This window comes from Gracilinanus agilis, chromosome 2 (genome assembly GCF_016433145.1).
Source record: "Gracilinanus agilis isolate LMUSP501 chromosome 2, AgileGrace, whole genome shotgun sequence".
NCBI lineage: Eukaryota > Metazoa > Chordata > Mammalia > Didelphimorphia > Didelphidae > Gracilinanus > Gracilinanus agilis.
The window spans coordinates 524,972,614-524,988,844 of record NC_058131.1 but is presented as its reverse complement, the minus strand read 5'-3'; the positions used below and the strand labels follow the sequence as shown (position 1 = coordinate 524,988,844).

General features: G+C 36.2%; 1 protein-coding gene across 1 annotated transcript in view; it reads left to right on the top strand.

Annotated features, from left to right (window-relative positions):
• The window catches only part of PDIA3 (protein disulfide isomerase family A member 3), a 22,589-nt gene extending 6,358 nt beyond the window's left edge, over positions 1-16,231 (top strand). Inside the window, exons 2-13 of the mRNA XM_044665081.1 lie at positions 1,931-2,009; positions 3,481-3,598; positions 4,862-4,969; positions 6,594-6,723; positions 9,707-9,823; positions 10,307-10,432; positions 11,369-11,551; positions 12,394-12,502; positions 13,073-13,198; positions 13,782-13,861; positions 14,348-14,405; positions 15,271-16,231. Coding sequence (XP_044521016.1) covers positions 1,931-2,009; positions 3,481-3,598; positions 4,862-4,969; positions 6,594-6,723; positions 9,707-9,823; positions 10,307-10,432; positions 11,369-11,551; positions 12,394-12,502; positions 13,073-13,198; positions 13,782-13,861; positions 14,348-14,405; positions 15,271-15,381 — 1,345 coding nt within the window. The 3' untranslated portion in view covers positions 15,382-16,231. The remainder of the gene's footprint in view (positions 1-1,930; positions 2,010-3,480; positions 3,599-4,861; positions 4,970-6,593; positions 6,724-9,706; positions 9,824-10,306; positions 10,433-11,368; positions 11,552-12,393; positions 12,503-13,072; positions 13,199-13,781; positions 13,862-14,347; positions 14,406-15,270) is intronic.

Sequence of the window (16,231 nt, the reverse complement as noted above, 5' to 3'; positions counted from 1 at the left end):
TACCAACTAAAAAAATACATGAAAATAAAAGGGCAGGAGCAGTCTTCACAATAAGTATTTTTATGTCTCCATTTTAGCAGAAAGCATCCAGAATGGAAGAGTAATGACATTTTTACTTATGGAGTGTTATGTTAATGTGCTTAGACTTGAATAAGTACATCATCACTGGAAGATCTTTATAAGTCAGCTTGATTCTTTTCTATTGTTTCTGGCTTTTGGTGTTCCGCTTGATCTTCTAATTTTCTTGTGAATCCACTAAGGAGTGGTAGTAACTTTGTTTCTGCATATTTGTAAGCAACCTTTTGATTCTGAAAGCCTTGTGAGAAGACATGATGAGGACCTAAGCATTGTTGTACCAGTACTGTGGCAGAAGTAGTAAAAATGGGGCCTGTCCCTTAATTTTCCCCTTGGGTCCATTATTTTCTCTTCTTTACCTCACCTTATTTCCTACTATTTACCCCAGCTCAAGGAATTCTTTGCTCCTTTATAACTTTTATCCCCCCATGTACTCTTCCGTCCCATGATACTGGCTTCCTTTTCTTCTCTCTGCCTTTCCTCTGGTTGTTCCTTTGTTGTTCCTCATGTTTGGAATGCTTTCTCTCCTTATCTCTGCCTAGGTGCTTCTCTGGTTTCCTTTAAGACCCATTTCTATAATCCTGCCTTGTATAGGAATCCTTTCTCAGTACCTCTTAATTCTAGTACCTTCTCTCCATCAATTATTTCCTGTTGTCCTGTACATAATTTGTTCATAAATATTTACTTGTCTTCCTTTATTAGAGTGTGAGTTCCTAGAGGGCAAAGGGACCACTTTTGACTTTCTTTGTATCCCTAATGCTTAGCACAGTGCCTAGCATATAGAAAAACCATAAATGTGTGCTTACTGACTGCCTGTCTAAAGTAATAAAAGAAAAGATATCTTAATAGCAATTCACAGAGGTTTATTATAGCAGTATTTGATATCTTCTAGTGGTTTATTGATTACTTTGTGGCAGCACCATTGGGAGGTAGAACAACAGACTTCTTTGGAACTGTTATTTGGTATTGCTGTCTTGTCCTCTCTCCTTTAGATATAAAATTAAGATTATGTCTACTTACATAGTGTAGCTACTGATTCTACCTGGATGTGTCAGGATCAGCTTTTAAAAACTGATACGTTTTGTTTTTATATGACCTTCATTATCTTCACTACATGGCTGCTTCTTTTTACATCACCTTTAATATATATCTTCCACCTTCCCTACCCAAAGAACCATCAATGTAGTATGGTAACAGAATAGAAAAGAAAGTGGAGAAAGGGAAATGTGTTTCAGTAAAACTAATCAGTACATCATTGAAATCTAATAGTATTTTCAGTGCTTTGAGCCCATTGTACCTCATATCTCCAAAGACTTTAATACTTAAGGGTTTTTTTTTTTTTCATTTTCTTTGTCAGAGCAGAGAACATGCTGCTTTTGATCTTTGCCAGTCTTATGGCATCATCTTAAAATCAACTTGAATAATTTTTTTCCTGCTGGGAACTCTGCTTTACTCTAAAATTAATAACAGGTATAAGTGGGCTTATAATACTCTATATTAGGGGTGGGTGGGTAGCTTAGAGGATTGAGAGCCAGGCCCAGAGACAGGAGGTCCAAGTTTCTAAAAGTTTGTGGTATCTTCCAGTGGTTGGAGATTCTTAATAGAGAGCAAAGTTAGCAAACTGATAGAATCATAAGTTTTAGACTTTAAAAGTACCAAGGAGATCATTACATCCAGGCTTCTCATTGTAAAGAGGACATTGAGGCCTTTTAGAAAGTGGTTGAGCATTTCATCTCGAGTCACACAGGTGGTATGATAGAGGCAGTGTTCATTTCTAGGTCCTTTGACTCCAAATTCAACACTCTATTTACCATACTACATTGATCGTATTGAACATTAGCTATTTCTGTTTTAGGTGTGGACATTGTAAGAGGCTTGCCCCAGAATATGAAGCTGCAGCAACCAGGCTAAAAGGAATTGTTCCTTTAGCAAAGGTGAGCCTTATTGGATTCTGCAATAAGTGACCAAAGGCAATATGTAAATTTTAGTGCTCAGTTCTAGGGCCATGGTGCTAGAGAATACCATATATTTTATTACCATCACTTCAATACTCACATGTTCAAATTATCATTGATTATATGCCATGTTCCTTAGTTAGCTAAGGAACCCTATGAGGAAGCCAAATTGACTCATTTAGTAAGAGCATACCATTCAATAGTCACAAAAATTATGTAAATGAAAATCACATTAGAAATTGATGATAGGGGGCAGCTGGGTAGCTCAGTGGAGTGAGAGTCAGGCCTAGAGACAGGAGGTCCTAGGTTCAAACCCTGCCTCAGCCACTTCCTAGCTGTGTGACCCTGGGCAAGTCACTTGACCCCCATTGCCCACCCTTACCAATCTTCCACCTATGAGACAATACACCGAAGTACAAGGGTTAAAAAAAAAAAAAAAAGAAAAGAAAAGAAATTGATGATAGCATGCTACCCCTAATTTTGTGATCTGGATTTAGGCATTAGCAAAATGATCAAATAAATGTTAGAATTATAGAAAATAAATAATTATTAATTATATAAGGGATCATAAAAGAAGTAAATAATAAGAACTATGATAATTAAAGGGTTAGTAGTTCAAGAGCTCAGGAAAATTTCTTAGTTTTACTAAGGGCCCTAGGTAGCACCAAGTAGAAAAGATAGCAACCCATGTGTTAGAGTAAAAATTAAAAACAATGATCTTGGAAGAAAATGAATGTAAAAATGTCAGGGTTAAAAGGAGGAAGCTAGTATGGGAAAGAGGTCATCATTTTTCCTAGCTACCACTGTGAATTAAATAGGTGATAGAAATCCTGAGAAGTCAGGAAGTAAGCAAGATTAAATCATTCATGGTGACACATGGTATTATGAGAATAGAATAGTTCATTGATAACAGTAATGTATATACATTATGATCGACTTAATGATATGTAGACTTGGTTGTGTACTTCAAGTATTTAACTTCTATAACCAATCATCAAATTTATCATCAGATTGACCTAGTAGCCTTTACCCAGACTAAGTGATAGGGTTGACTGTAGACAGTGACATTTCAAATATTTAAGGATGAGGTCTTAACCAGAAAACAAAGACTTCATTAAGTGAGGTAGCTCAAATTAATTTGACTGGGGGAAGAGGTACTCTACAGAATCTATCATAGTTGTATTCAAACCATACTTAAACTAGTTGAATAGATATCATGGCAACTACACTTTTAATCAATACAGGCAAGGATATACATAGACACAGAATTGAAATAGTAGAGTCCTTTTATAATACTTCCTAAATAAACTGGACTTGTCTGACCTTGTTGTACCTAACCCTTTAATTTAAAAATCAGAGGCAAATTGGCCTCATACCTTTGGGAATTCTGAGAAGTTGTGTTTTTTGTTTTGTTTTGTTTTTTGAGATATTTGATATGTTTGCATTTTAGGTTGACTGTACTGCCAACTCAAATACCTGTAATAAATATGGAGTCAGTGGCTATCCCACCCTGAAAATATTTAGAAATGGTGAAGAATCAGGTGCCTATGATGGCCCTCGTACAGCTGGTAAGGATATTGGACTTCATTTCTGGTGACATTGTACTTATTGTACCATTCGTTCTTTTTTTCTTTCCTTCTTTTGGAAACTTAACTTACTAACTATATTTTCTCAAGCTTGAGATCCCCATATAATTAAAATTTTCCAACAGCTCTTACCAGTTTTTTACTACTTCCTATTTTTAAAGTTTGAATGTTGCAAGGCATATGTACTGATACACTAAAAGATCCTAGAATAAACGTGATTGTAGGAAGTACTTAAGTTTTAGGGGGAAATTCTTTAGATTGCCTTTGAGAAAAATAACTTTTTTTCCTGGTCCTTTTCAAATGAGCAAGGACAGTAAATCAAATACAAGAATCGAACATTCAAATCTAAAGAAGCAGTGGTTTTTTTGGTAGTACAAATACATACACACAATTTCCTCATGTAAAATTAGGATAATAGATTTACTACATAACTTAAAGTGTTAAGATCAGATGAGATAATGTATATAAAGTATTATATACCATGTAGTACTATGTAAATGTTATCTATTTACATATATATGTTCAAACTAAAACTCTTAATTCTAGATGTTAAAGAAAAAAAGGGAAAGTATTTGAGTTAGCAAACATTTATGATTTTCTCTTAACCCCTCAACATTTTAAAACCCTGAAGTGAGTTATCTTCCTTCTTGGACAGACCCCATTTGTCAAACCAAGGAAAACAATCTGGTTAAATTATAGTTTGTCAAATATTCTTATGTGTGTTCTATTGTATACTCCACCATTCCTACCCCCACCCCAAATCTGCTTTTAGGGTTTAGATCTGTTGGACACCTGATAAGACCTTTTTTGTTATTGATGTTGTCATTGTCTTAAAAATTCAAATAACTAACTACTCAGCTTGCTACAGGCTTGAACAGATGTTTGAGGAAATCTCTTTACTCAATTAAAAATAATTTTATACTGGTAGAAAAGGTAATAAATACTTGTTTCAGGTATGAGCAGGTTCTTCTGCATTTCTTGTTATCAACTGCCCATTTAATTATCATACCATTTAAATATCATTTGTAACTTGTGGTCTGATTTGACCCATTTTTCTGAATCTCCCTGTAATAATGAGCCATTTTGCTGTTTTATTGCTGTGTTAGATGATAAACTATGTTTCTTTTTAATGAAACTTCAATTTATTGTGAAGGTGTTAAGCATTCAGTAAAGTTTCAGTTTTAGTAGAAAACGGTGTGCTTAAAATTCATTCTTTGCTGTGAACTTTCACTTTTATTTTCTAAGATGGAATTGTGAGTCATCTGAAGAAGCAGGCAGGACCTGCCTCAGTTCCTCTCATGAGTACAGAAGATTTTGACAAATTCATTAGTGATAAAACTGCTGCTGTGGTGGGTGAGTAGCAAAAAGTTGAACATAGAACAAAATCAGAGATCTGCTTGCATGGAAAAGCACCAAAGTTAATTGTAGCTAAGGAAACTCTTAGTCCATGTTTATTTGATGTACAAACTTCATTTCAGTTATGGTATCACGATAATGCCTTTAGCATAGTATGTAGTTTCAAGATTAAACTACAGTTTAAGGCTATAAATTTTGTAATTTGCTCTCCATAACGGTCAAAGTAATAAGTAAATTTTAAGTGAATATATATGGCTATAGTTTCTTGACTGATTCCAAGGACAATTTGAATAGCCTCCCCCCCCCCCCCCCAAATCCTTACCTTCTGTCTTAGAATCAACATTGTATAATTTCTAAGGCAGAAGTGTGGTAAGAGCTAGATAGTTGAGATTAAGTGACTTGTCCAGGATCACAGAGCTAGGAAGTGTTGAGGTCAGATTTGAACCCAGGACTTCCTTACTCCAAGCCTGGTACTCTATCTCCTATACTATCTAACTGCTCCTAGCTTATGTTCTAAAGTTTGCCTTCAAATCAAAGTTATATACTCTCAGCATCTAGCATAGGACCTGGCAAATGATAGGAACTTAATAAGTTCTTGATTGAAAATGTAAATTTAAAAAAATTCGTTGCCAGACATTTGGGTAAGAGAATAGATCCCATGCCTACAGATAATTAATTCAAAAATACATTTATGTGGCACCTAAATATATAAATCTTTGAGGTAAATAAAGATGGCGAGATGAGACATTGTAGGTCAGAATAATGCTAGACTAGACTTTGCTGTTTGCTGACTAGATGATGATAGTAAATCTTTTAATCTCTGTTTCTTTATAAAAGGAAAAGTTGGGAAAGATTTTTTTAAAGTTCTAGTTCTAAAGTTCTTTGAATTCTGTTCTGAAGCACAAGAAAGTTAAGTAACTTCCTAAGATGACATAAGTATTTAGAGGCAAAGCTGGGACCGAATTTTAGGTATTGATTTTCAAAATTCCATGAAGTTCCACTGGGCTATACTGCTTTTTGAGCTTGACTAAAAATTATGAGGTCTAATTGCCTTAAACATGGAAGCTTAATAAATATTTTAGAATTATAATGGACCTTAGAGTTTATCTAGTCCAACCCCAAAAGAGGACTAAGTGATGTATGCATGTGCGCAAACATAAAAATAAATAAATAAATATGTATGGAGGGGGAGGGCAGGCATTAAAAGTAATTTTGTGGCGGTCAGAGCCAGGCCTAGAGTCGAGAGGTCCTAGGTTCAAATCTGGCGTCAGATGCTTCCTAGCTATGACCCTGGGCAAGTCACTTAACCCATGCCTAACTAGCCCTTACGGGGCTTCTGCTTTGAAACCAATACATAGGATAGATTCCAAGATGGGAGGTAAGGGTTTTTTTTTGTTTGTTTGTTTGTTTGTTTTTAAGTAATTTTGTGGATTTTCAGGTACAATACTATCAAACATACTATCAAATACTATTAATTGTCCACAACAGAATAAAGTCTTTGGGCATGTTATCCTCTTTTTTGAAAATGATAAAAAATTATAAATCAGAAGAATTGTTATAGTTGCCCTATAACATTTGTACCTTTTGTTGTTGTTGTTGTTTTGTTTTGTTTTCTATGTAGGTTTCTTCAAAGACTTATTCAGTGATTCTCACTCTGAGTTCCTAAAAGCAGCCACAAACTTGAGGGAAAACTACCGCTTTGCACATACCAATGTTGATGCTCTGGTGAAGAAGTATGATGCTGATGGAGAGTAAGTGACTTGAGTAATAAGAATAGTTCATTTTAATGGCCTAGGTATTGACACTGCAACATTTTATTGTTTGGAGTCAATTTTTATTGTTTGGAGTCAATTTTCCTATAATCCTATGGATTCTATAAAGGAAATTGTGGTGGGGGGTGGGGTGGGATGGAATAAGTTGTCATCCCTAATTCAGGATCTGTGCCTGCACCACCTCAAACCTATGCAATGAGTTTTTAGTTCCTAATGCTTTTTGCACACAAACATGTACATGCTCACCCAAAATGATTTATTTTCACTAAGGGCTAAAACTATATTTTTTGTTGGAATCTGATGACTTTTCCCCATGTGGGAGAGGGTGCTTCTTCATCTGAGCCCAGGGATAAGGACTAGTAACATGATAAAGATGATTTGTATATAGAACTGGCCTTTTATCTGTTTGGCAGTGAGTGCCCCTTGTACTTGCCATGTAGATATTTCTATCCCATTTAGAATTAAAAAAACAAAACCCTTACCTTTTGTCCTAGAATCAATAATATAATAATATAGTACTTACCATGTAGTATTAACAGCCTTTCACCAGGCCATCTTGTGAAAATACCTCTTAATGGTATAAGGTGGGTTGCCTTTAAGTATGGAAAATGATAAATTAACTTTTTCAGAGAGTAATTTTACTTTCAAATCTTTCTACATCAAATGTTTCTCATCGTGTATAATGCAAGCTCTAGAAAATTATTTAACTTAACATTTGATGGGAGCATATTTAGAGCAATACCTGCTCTGAAGTAGAAAATGCTAACTTCCTGTGGTTTTAAGAGCTGAGCTAAAAGATGTTTAAGGAGAATCTGGGAGGTGAGATTGGTCTTGGGTTCAAATCTAGCCTCAGACTTTCTAGCTGAACGATCCTGGGCAAGTCATTTAACCCCTATTGCCTAGCCCTTGCTGCTCTTCTGCCTTGGAACCAATACAGAATATTAATTATAAGACAAAAAGTGAGTGTGCGTGTGCACACATATGTAGTATGTAGTTTGGTAGATTTGGAACTATTTGAATAGCTGAACCCAAAGAATAGTTATTAGACGTTTGATGTCAGTTTCGGATGGAGTCTCCAGGGATCTGGCTTTTACCTCATGCTATTTAACATTTCTTTTTCTCATAGCTGACTTTAGGGAGACTTGGATCGAACTATACAAACTAGGGCAAGTCTATTGAGTTTTCAGCCCCCCAAGCAACTCATATAAAACTTTGTGGTACTGCTCTGCATTGGTAGAAGGAATTCCTTGCTTAGGATTTTCCAATGTCATTTAAACCACAAGTCTAGCCCTGTGCCCCTGTCTCCCCCCTTAACAAAAAAAAAATGTCCTAGTGGGAAAAGTTTTAGATGGCATTGATAAGTCAATATAAACATTGAATGATAATATCCCAAAAAGATCTTGACCAGGCTGGACTGTTGAATCATATTTTATTTAATAAAAAATGTAATTATAAAGTGTATTTTTTAAACTTTAGTACAAAAAACCTTAAGCACAGGATATATAACTAGATAGCAATTTGGAAAAGCTAGTAATTTTAGTGGACTAAATAGTTCATTATGAGTCAGATGTTGGTTTGGCAACAAAAAAGCAAAACATAAATAAGAAGTTACAGTGTCCAGAACAAGAGAGGTGGTGTTCCTCCTATACTCTTGACCTGTTCAGGAATATATATTATGTTTAGTCCTGGATACCACATTTTTAAGGAGGACATTTTTAAACTGGAAAGTGTCAAGTTTATCCTGGAGAAGGGGTTATATAGTGCTGTAATGATTGTCATGTAGAGAAGCAATTAGAATTAGTTGTGCTTGGCCTCAGTAAAGAGAGGCAGATCTCCTGTTTGATGTAAGCAAAAGCTACATATTAGAACCTCTCAAAAGTGGAATTGACTTCTATGGGAACTAGTGAGTTCTTATTCACAGGAGTTTTTTTTTTTTTTTTTTATCCTTATCTGCCGTCTTAGAATCAATATGTTTTGGTTACAAGGCAGAAGAGTGGCAAAGGCTAGGCAATGGGGATTATGTGACTTGCCTAGGGGCACATATCTGAGGTCAAATTTGAACCTAAGACCTCCCATTTCTTATCCTGGCTCTCAATTCACTGAAAATACATATCTGCCCCTCTTCGCTAGAAGTCTTAAAGCACAAACTGGATGATTCCTAATTGGGTATATGATAGAAGAGTGTAAGATACAAATTGGACTAGATGGTTTTTGGAATTCAGGTCCCTGGAAATAAAAGTCAGGAATAGGAAGATATGAAAACTAAAACATCAGCTTAATTTATAGGAGGGCAGAAATGCCTCATTCCTAAAATGACCAAGTGAATCATAGGAAGCTTTGGTTAGACCAAGAAAAGAAATACAGCATAAAATTTAAAAGTGAACACTGACTTTCTTGATTGGACAAAGGAATCCCAAGTTGAACCTAGTAATTATACTTTGTGCCTATAATTGCCAATCTGTTTGTATCCTGATTATAGTCACACCTGTGATCTGTTACTGAGGAGACTTGAAAGGAGAAAAAATCTTATGTCCCTAAGGCCATATGCCTCAGGTAGTAGTCCCCAAGTCCTTGAGTGTTGGTAGCAAAAGCAGCTGGCTTGCCTAGAGACAGGAGGTCCTAGGTTCAAACCCGTCCTCAGCCACTTCCCAGCTGTGTGACCCTGGGCAAGTCACTTGACCCCCATTGCCCACCCTTACCAATCTTCCACCTATGAGACAATACACCGAAGTACAAGGGTTTAAAACAAAACCAAAAAAAAAAAAAGCAGCTGGCTCGATCCTGGGTTGTTGGGGTTTTTTTTTTGGCATAAGCGATTGTTGCAAACTGCTATATTCCATCCTAGACTAACTTTTATAGCAAATAGAGCATAAGAATAAAGCATTTTTAGCTTTTGACAGAAAGACAGGGAACAACATCTCTTAACCATCCTTTTATTTATTTGACATTGTTTTCATTTTAGGGGTATCACTTTGTTCCGGCCTGCACATCTGGCTAACAAATTTGAGGAAAGCAGTATACCTTACACAGAGGAAAAGATAACCAGTGGCAAAATCAAAAAATTTATCCAGGAAAACATGTAAGTACTTCCTTCATATCTTAATTCAGACGACTTGGTTTCCACTCTGCTCTTATAGCCCAGTTATTAAACAGAAGTAGCTATAGACCTTGCCATGTCCCGGCTTAATATAGTAAGATTTGACTTGACAAGAACTTTAGCAATAATAGTTCAAGTCCATATTAAGTCAACAATATCTAGACCTTTGTGTGATCCAAGCATATACTACCTAAATATTTTTTATTTTCCTTTTTAAAATATTTTACAATTTAGTTTTATTTTCAGTTTTCCGAATTTCCTCCCTTGCCCACCTCTTGGGAAAACAAAAAAGAAAAAATCCATTACTACAAACATGTATAGTCAAGCAAAATAAATCCTTTTCATTAGCCATGATCTACTGCCTTCCCCCTACATATGTAAATACTGAGTTACTGTCAATTTTTAATTTAGTTTCTTTCTAAGTGATGCAACTATCCAAGTTGATAATGGATTGTTTTGTTTCAGTTTTGGTATTTGCCCGCACATGACAGAAGACAACAAAGACTTACTCCAGGGCAAAGATCTACTTGTAGCTTACTATGATGTGGACTATGACATGAATGCTAAAGGTTCCAACTACTGGAGAAACAGGTAAGTAATAAGAACTAATTGAGATCATAGTTTCCCTTTTTTCTTTATTTTGAATAATATTGGTGCTGTGTATATATATGTAGTGGCTCCCAAACATTTTCTATTAAGATCAGAATACCTTTAGCCCTTTGTGTTATGCCTTCCAGCCTTGGAGATTCACCACCACCACCACTCCCCTCAGCTGTGGGAACTAGAACTATTTCTGGAGTCTAATATTCATTGTATATGTATACTGTATATGTGAAGTTGATTTTATTTGGACTCAGGTGAAAAATGGGAAAGATGTGCCCAGGCAGCAGTTTGTCTGAAAAAAACCAAACCCAGTAAGAGCTGCATCTGTGCTGTAAAAGAAAAAGTAAAGGTGTGTTTACATGCCTAGTTAACTCTTTTATTGTACTTCCCCCCCCCCCCATGAAGCTTCCCTTCCTTGATTATTGCTAAGTGACCCTCCCTGAGGAAGATTTGAGTCTTAACACAGTGTAACAAAAGCTAGTAATAATATACCAGTTAATTCAGCACCACCAAGTCAATAGCTAATATCTATATAGTGCCTATTCCATGCCAGGCACTAGCTTAAGAAATTTAGTTATCTCATTTGTTCCTCATAACAACCCTGGGAGATAGGTACTATTATTAATTCCATTTTACAGATGAGGAAACAGACTTTGCCCAGGGTCTGAAGCTAGATTTAAATTCAGGTCTGCCTGACTCCATATCTAGCAACCTATCCATTATGCCCCCAAAGTACCTTTTAATAGCAAATTTGAATGAAGAAACTTAAACTCTCTAGGCTAGAGTGGAATTAATATAGCACCTTTTTCCTCTTCAGGAATCAGGTAATCTTAGAAGAATATTATCAAAGTATGACTTATAGACATGTGATTTTCCACTTAGTTTGAAAATGTTAGTCTGATAAACATCTCTTCTTCTAAACAGAGTAATGATGATAGCCCAGAAATTCCTAGACGCTGGACAGAAACTCAACTTTGCTGTTGCTAGTCGAAAAACTTTCAGCCATGAACTTTCTGAATTTGGCTTGGAAAGAACTTTTGGAGAGGTGCCTGTTGTTGCTATCAAAACTGCGAAAGGAGAGAAATACGTTATGCAAGAGGAGTTCTCGTAAGTTGAAGATGTCTGTTGATCTTAGGGGAAAAGAAAGGGGAATAGGAAAACTTAAATTCCTGCCATTAAGGGATCTAGAAGTGAGGGTTATTTATAATTGGTCATTAGTCCTAGGCTATTTAAATAATTTATAATAAGGGGCAGGATCATTTTCTTGGTGTCCATTCTGCTCAGCAGAAGCAACCTGGTAATACAGAGAATAATTAGCTTTGCATCCACACTCTTGGAGTCAATTTTAGACTTCTCTATCCACTCACTTTTTTTATAGTCTATTTTGACAGACACAAGAGCAAACCAAAACTTTATTTTCACCATGTTTCCACAGTTCTGAGGAACTAGGCTTTTCTTAAGTCATTCAGCCAACTAGGGCAATGTGAGTTAGTGATAGCATTTAGCTCTTTTGCCAAAAAAAAAATTCCCGTTTCCCTCCTCAAATTTCATCTTTTTTAATAACCCATTTCTTCTGTCTTAATATTGTTCTAAGACAGAAGAGTGGCAAGGGCTAGACAATTAGGGTAAGTGTTTTAAGACCAGACATGAACTTGGGTCCTCTTGATTCTATGCCAGACACTGTATGTACTATGCTACCTAGTTGCCCCAAGTTTCTAATCTACATTAAGTACCCCGGAAATAAAGAAGTGGCTAATAGAAGCCCAATGGACTACAGGCTATTATTTCCTGTTCTACCGCTAGTTCCTCACCTGTTCTGAAAGTCAGTCATCCTGCTTCTTGTCTTTCTCATCTTTGAATTGAAGATGAAGGAGGAGTTGCCCCTGGAAACTGCTTTTAATGCTGATTTTTGTGGTTACGAGTATATATTTTTGCTTTCCATACTTTAGCCGTGATGGGAAGGCCCTTGAACGGTTCTTGCAGAATTACTTTGATGGCAACTTGAGGAGATACTTGAAGTCTGAGCCTATCCCAGAGAATAATGATGGACCTGTAAAGGTGAGAGCTGTTGAGTCTGAAAAAAGTATATAAAACTGCCTCTTCTGTTTACAAAACTATGTTGAATATTGCCAAAGTTGCTTTTGGTACTTAGCATTGGAAATTTGACAATCCCCTCTAAGATCCATCCTCTCCCCACGTCCACAAAATTCCTCAAAAGATAACTCCCTTCCATTTCTAATGGATCTGATACTAAGATTAGAGTTACAAATCCCTTTGAGATTTGGAATAAGTTATACTATATGAAATATTACTTTTAATATTTGTTGCTCCATGAGGTTTTCCTTTGTAACAAGTTCAGGAGGCATTTGCCAGGTTATGGAAATTATATTTTGTATGAGAAATTGAAAGGAATTGGGGTGGGGGGAGACTTTTCTGAGTGTCCAGATATAGCTGGCTGTGTATTTTAATGTTTCATGAAAATTACTCATTTGGTGATCTTGAGAATAATTGATAAATTTAGCATCAATGTCTATTCTGTGAGAGAGATTGCTTCTCCGCATATACAAAAATAAAGTAATCTTGGATTCTTTTTTGTAACTGGAGAATTTTTCTTTTTTTTCCCCCCAGGTAGTGGTAGCTGAGAACTTTGATGAAATGGTTAATACTGAAAAAGATGTTCTGATAGAATTTTATGCCCCCTGGTGTGGTCACTGCAAAAACCTAGAACCCAAGTACAAAGAGTTGGGAGAAAAGGTATGTTTGGGCCTTACTCTGAAAGTTGACTTTGAGCTGAAAATGTGTTTGGGACTATCTTTCTTAGCTACCTCAAAGTACATACCACCTGATAAAGATTTTTGACCTACATCGAACCTACTTCTTGTGACTGCTCCCTAGTGCCATTCAAGTTTTGTCTGCTTTTTCAACTTGTGCTATGTACGTAGGGGTATTTCAGGCTTTGGTTCAAACTTGAAAAAAGTTGCCTTGTAATTTCAGTATCAGTTTAACCTGGACAAAATAAGTTTTTTTCCTCCAAATTAACCTTTCTAGTTGATGTAATTAGTTACTTATCTAGGCTATGTAGATTTGAAGTTTAGCCATTTTGTGTCTTTACTGGATGAGCTAATAAGGTGGGAAAGGTCAGTGTTCTCTCCTTTCCTACTCTTCTCCTTCTCTCCTACCAAAACAAACATACTAGTTCTAACTTTGTATAGTTTCCTTACCATGGCTTGAATGAGTGTTCCTAGAATTGGGAATTATAGAACCGAAGTTTTTCCTTGTTGGTTAGTGATCATTTTAGAGGATCTAACAAGCTTTTAAATGTGTTTTGTTTATATAGCTCAGCAAAGACCCCAATATCGTCATAGCAAAGATGGATGCTACAGCTAATGATGTGCCTTCTCCATATGAAGTCAGAGGGTATGTAAATTACAATATTAGAGTGAACATTTTAATATACTGGGATTGACAAGGATACTTAAAGTGTCAGCTAAAAAAAAAAAAAGCAACAGTAAAGTAACAGTTGCCCTATCCTTTTCTGAGGTGGGGGCAGGAGTAGGATTTTTAGGATTTTATAGTTAGTTTTTTACCCTCTTAACATCTTCATCACCTTACTGTAAATTCTCATAGCACCTTTCATTATAATTAAGGCAATATAAACACATATACCAAATCAAAACACATCTCCTATTATAGTGCTTGCTATTTGGGCTCAGAGCTCTTCTAGTGTATGCCTATCAGTGTTATAAGCTATATGGATTCTTACTTCACTTAATATAGAATAACTTGGTTGCCAGTGCTTCTAGAATAAAAGAATTGAAGAAAATTATTTCCAGAGTATGGAGCTGGAGAAGGGTCTTGGTAGAGTTATTTTAAAGTTTAAATAAAATTCTCTTCTTTCCCTAGCTTTCCTACCATCTACTTCTCTCCAGCCAATAATAAGCAAAATCCACGGAAATATGAAGTAAGTATCAGTACCAAATCACACCTATAGCTATTGTCAAAGAAAAAATATTACTAATGTTGTAGTTTTCCTGGTTTTTAGGCACTAGTCTGCCAGAAACAGTTTAATTTGTCGTTAATTTACATCCAAAGCTAGACGTTTCTAGTTTGGAGAGTGCTTTCTAAACTTACATAGTGTCCCCATGCCCTCAGACACAGACTAACTGCCCCAGGAATGTTTCAGGTAACAGGAATCTTGGGAAAAGTTAAAAAGATATCTTAAAATAGTCTGGTTCTAGAGTTGAGCATCTGAGTCACTTTTCTTCTTGCATCACTCTCTTCAAGGAATTGGGGTTCCTGCTACTGAACTATATATCAAGTATCCAAATTGAAGAGGAAATGTAATGAAAGTAGGCATGTTTTAAGAGTGGACCTAGTCCTTCAAGGGAAAGGAGAAGGAAATGCCCTTAGATGCTCTTAGACTTGGGAAAAGGTTTCCTTTTAATCTAAGCAAGAGGTATTTTGTTAAGTTTTTGGATATCATCCTTAATCCATTCACCAAATTGAAATCCTTTTTCCTTTCTTCTTGACTTGTCCAAGAGGCTTTTTTCCCAGAGTTTACACAGGATTTTAGAGAAAATTCTTATTTGTCAATATTTCTAGATAAACTAAAAAGATTTTTTAAAATATGCTTTTATTCACCCGAGTTTGTTGGGTTTTTTTCCTCAAGTTAGAAGTCCTTTTTCTCCACCTAGAGATTCTCAGCTCTCCTAGAAAATAGATTTCTTAGCTTCAAATCCAAAGGTTTCTTGGTTGGGAAGAAAAAAAGAGCCTCCCTGAGGTTCTAAACAAAGCTAGATTTTTACATAATTTTTCTTTATTTTCAGGGTGGCCGAGAAGTTAGTGACTTTATTAGCTACCTACAAAGAGAAGCTACAAATCCTCCTGTGATCCAAGAAGAAAAACCCAAAAAGAAGAAGGCAGAGGAAGATCTTTAAAGTAGCAGCCAAAACCAGACCACTTTGTATAAGGACTCTTTTACCAGTGATGGGGCAGCCAGTGCCTCAAGGATGAGTGGACAGTGTGGATGCCATTTGAATCCTGTTTTAATTTTCTCTAAGCTGTTTCTTTAGGTGCACTGTTAATGGAAACACCAGGACTAGTTGATATTTGTTTGTGATTTGGGGGGGGTGGGGGAGGATTATTTGTGTTGAGGGAATATTGTGGGGTTGGGGGGAGGGAGTTGAGCCCAGGGTTATTTTCTAATTTTTTCCTTTTTTTTCTTTTTCTTTTTTTTTGTACATTTGGAACAATGACAATAAATGAACCCCCCCCTTTAAACTAAGTTTTTGGGGGTGGGGGGGATGGAGGTAATGTTGACAGTTAGATGTAAAGCATTACCTTATGCCACATAACTATTCTGATGTAAACTCACAATTGTCCCCATGTTTACTACCCAGGCATTTTTCTTGTGATTATCAAAGATTTTGACTCTTTTTTTCAAGGATTCTTCCCAGTCCTGCTCATGTCCTGATGGGTAGGTTGCTGTTTATCCTTTAGGCACCTGGGACCATTGCTTGTTTATACCTCCCTAGGGCTGCTCTTAGCCCAAGAGTCCTGCTATTGCAATTCCTGCGCTTGGGTGTGGCTTTAGTTTGGGGTTTATTCCAAACTGTTACTGGAACTGCTGATACTAATATGGGTGCAGTTCTATGCATCCTACAGTCTAGGGTGTGGTACAGTAAACTTTATTTGAAGGGACTGGTAATGGTAGTAATATTCTCAGGGCATCCCTTTTCTTCCTGCTATAATGCTCTATAAAAAAAAACAAAAAAAGGATGGACCTAA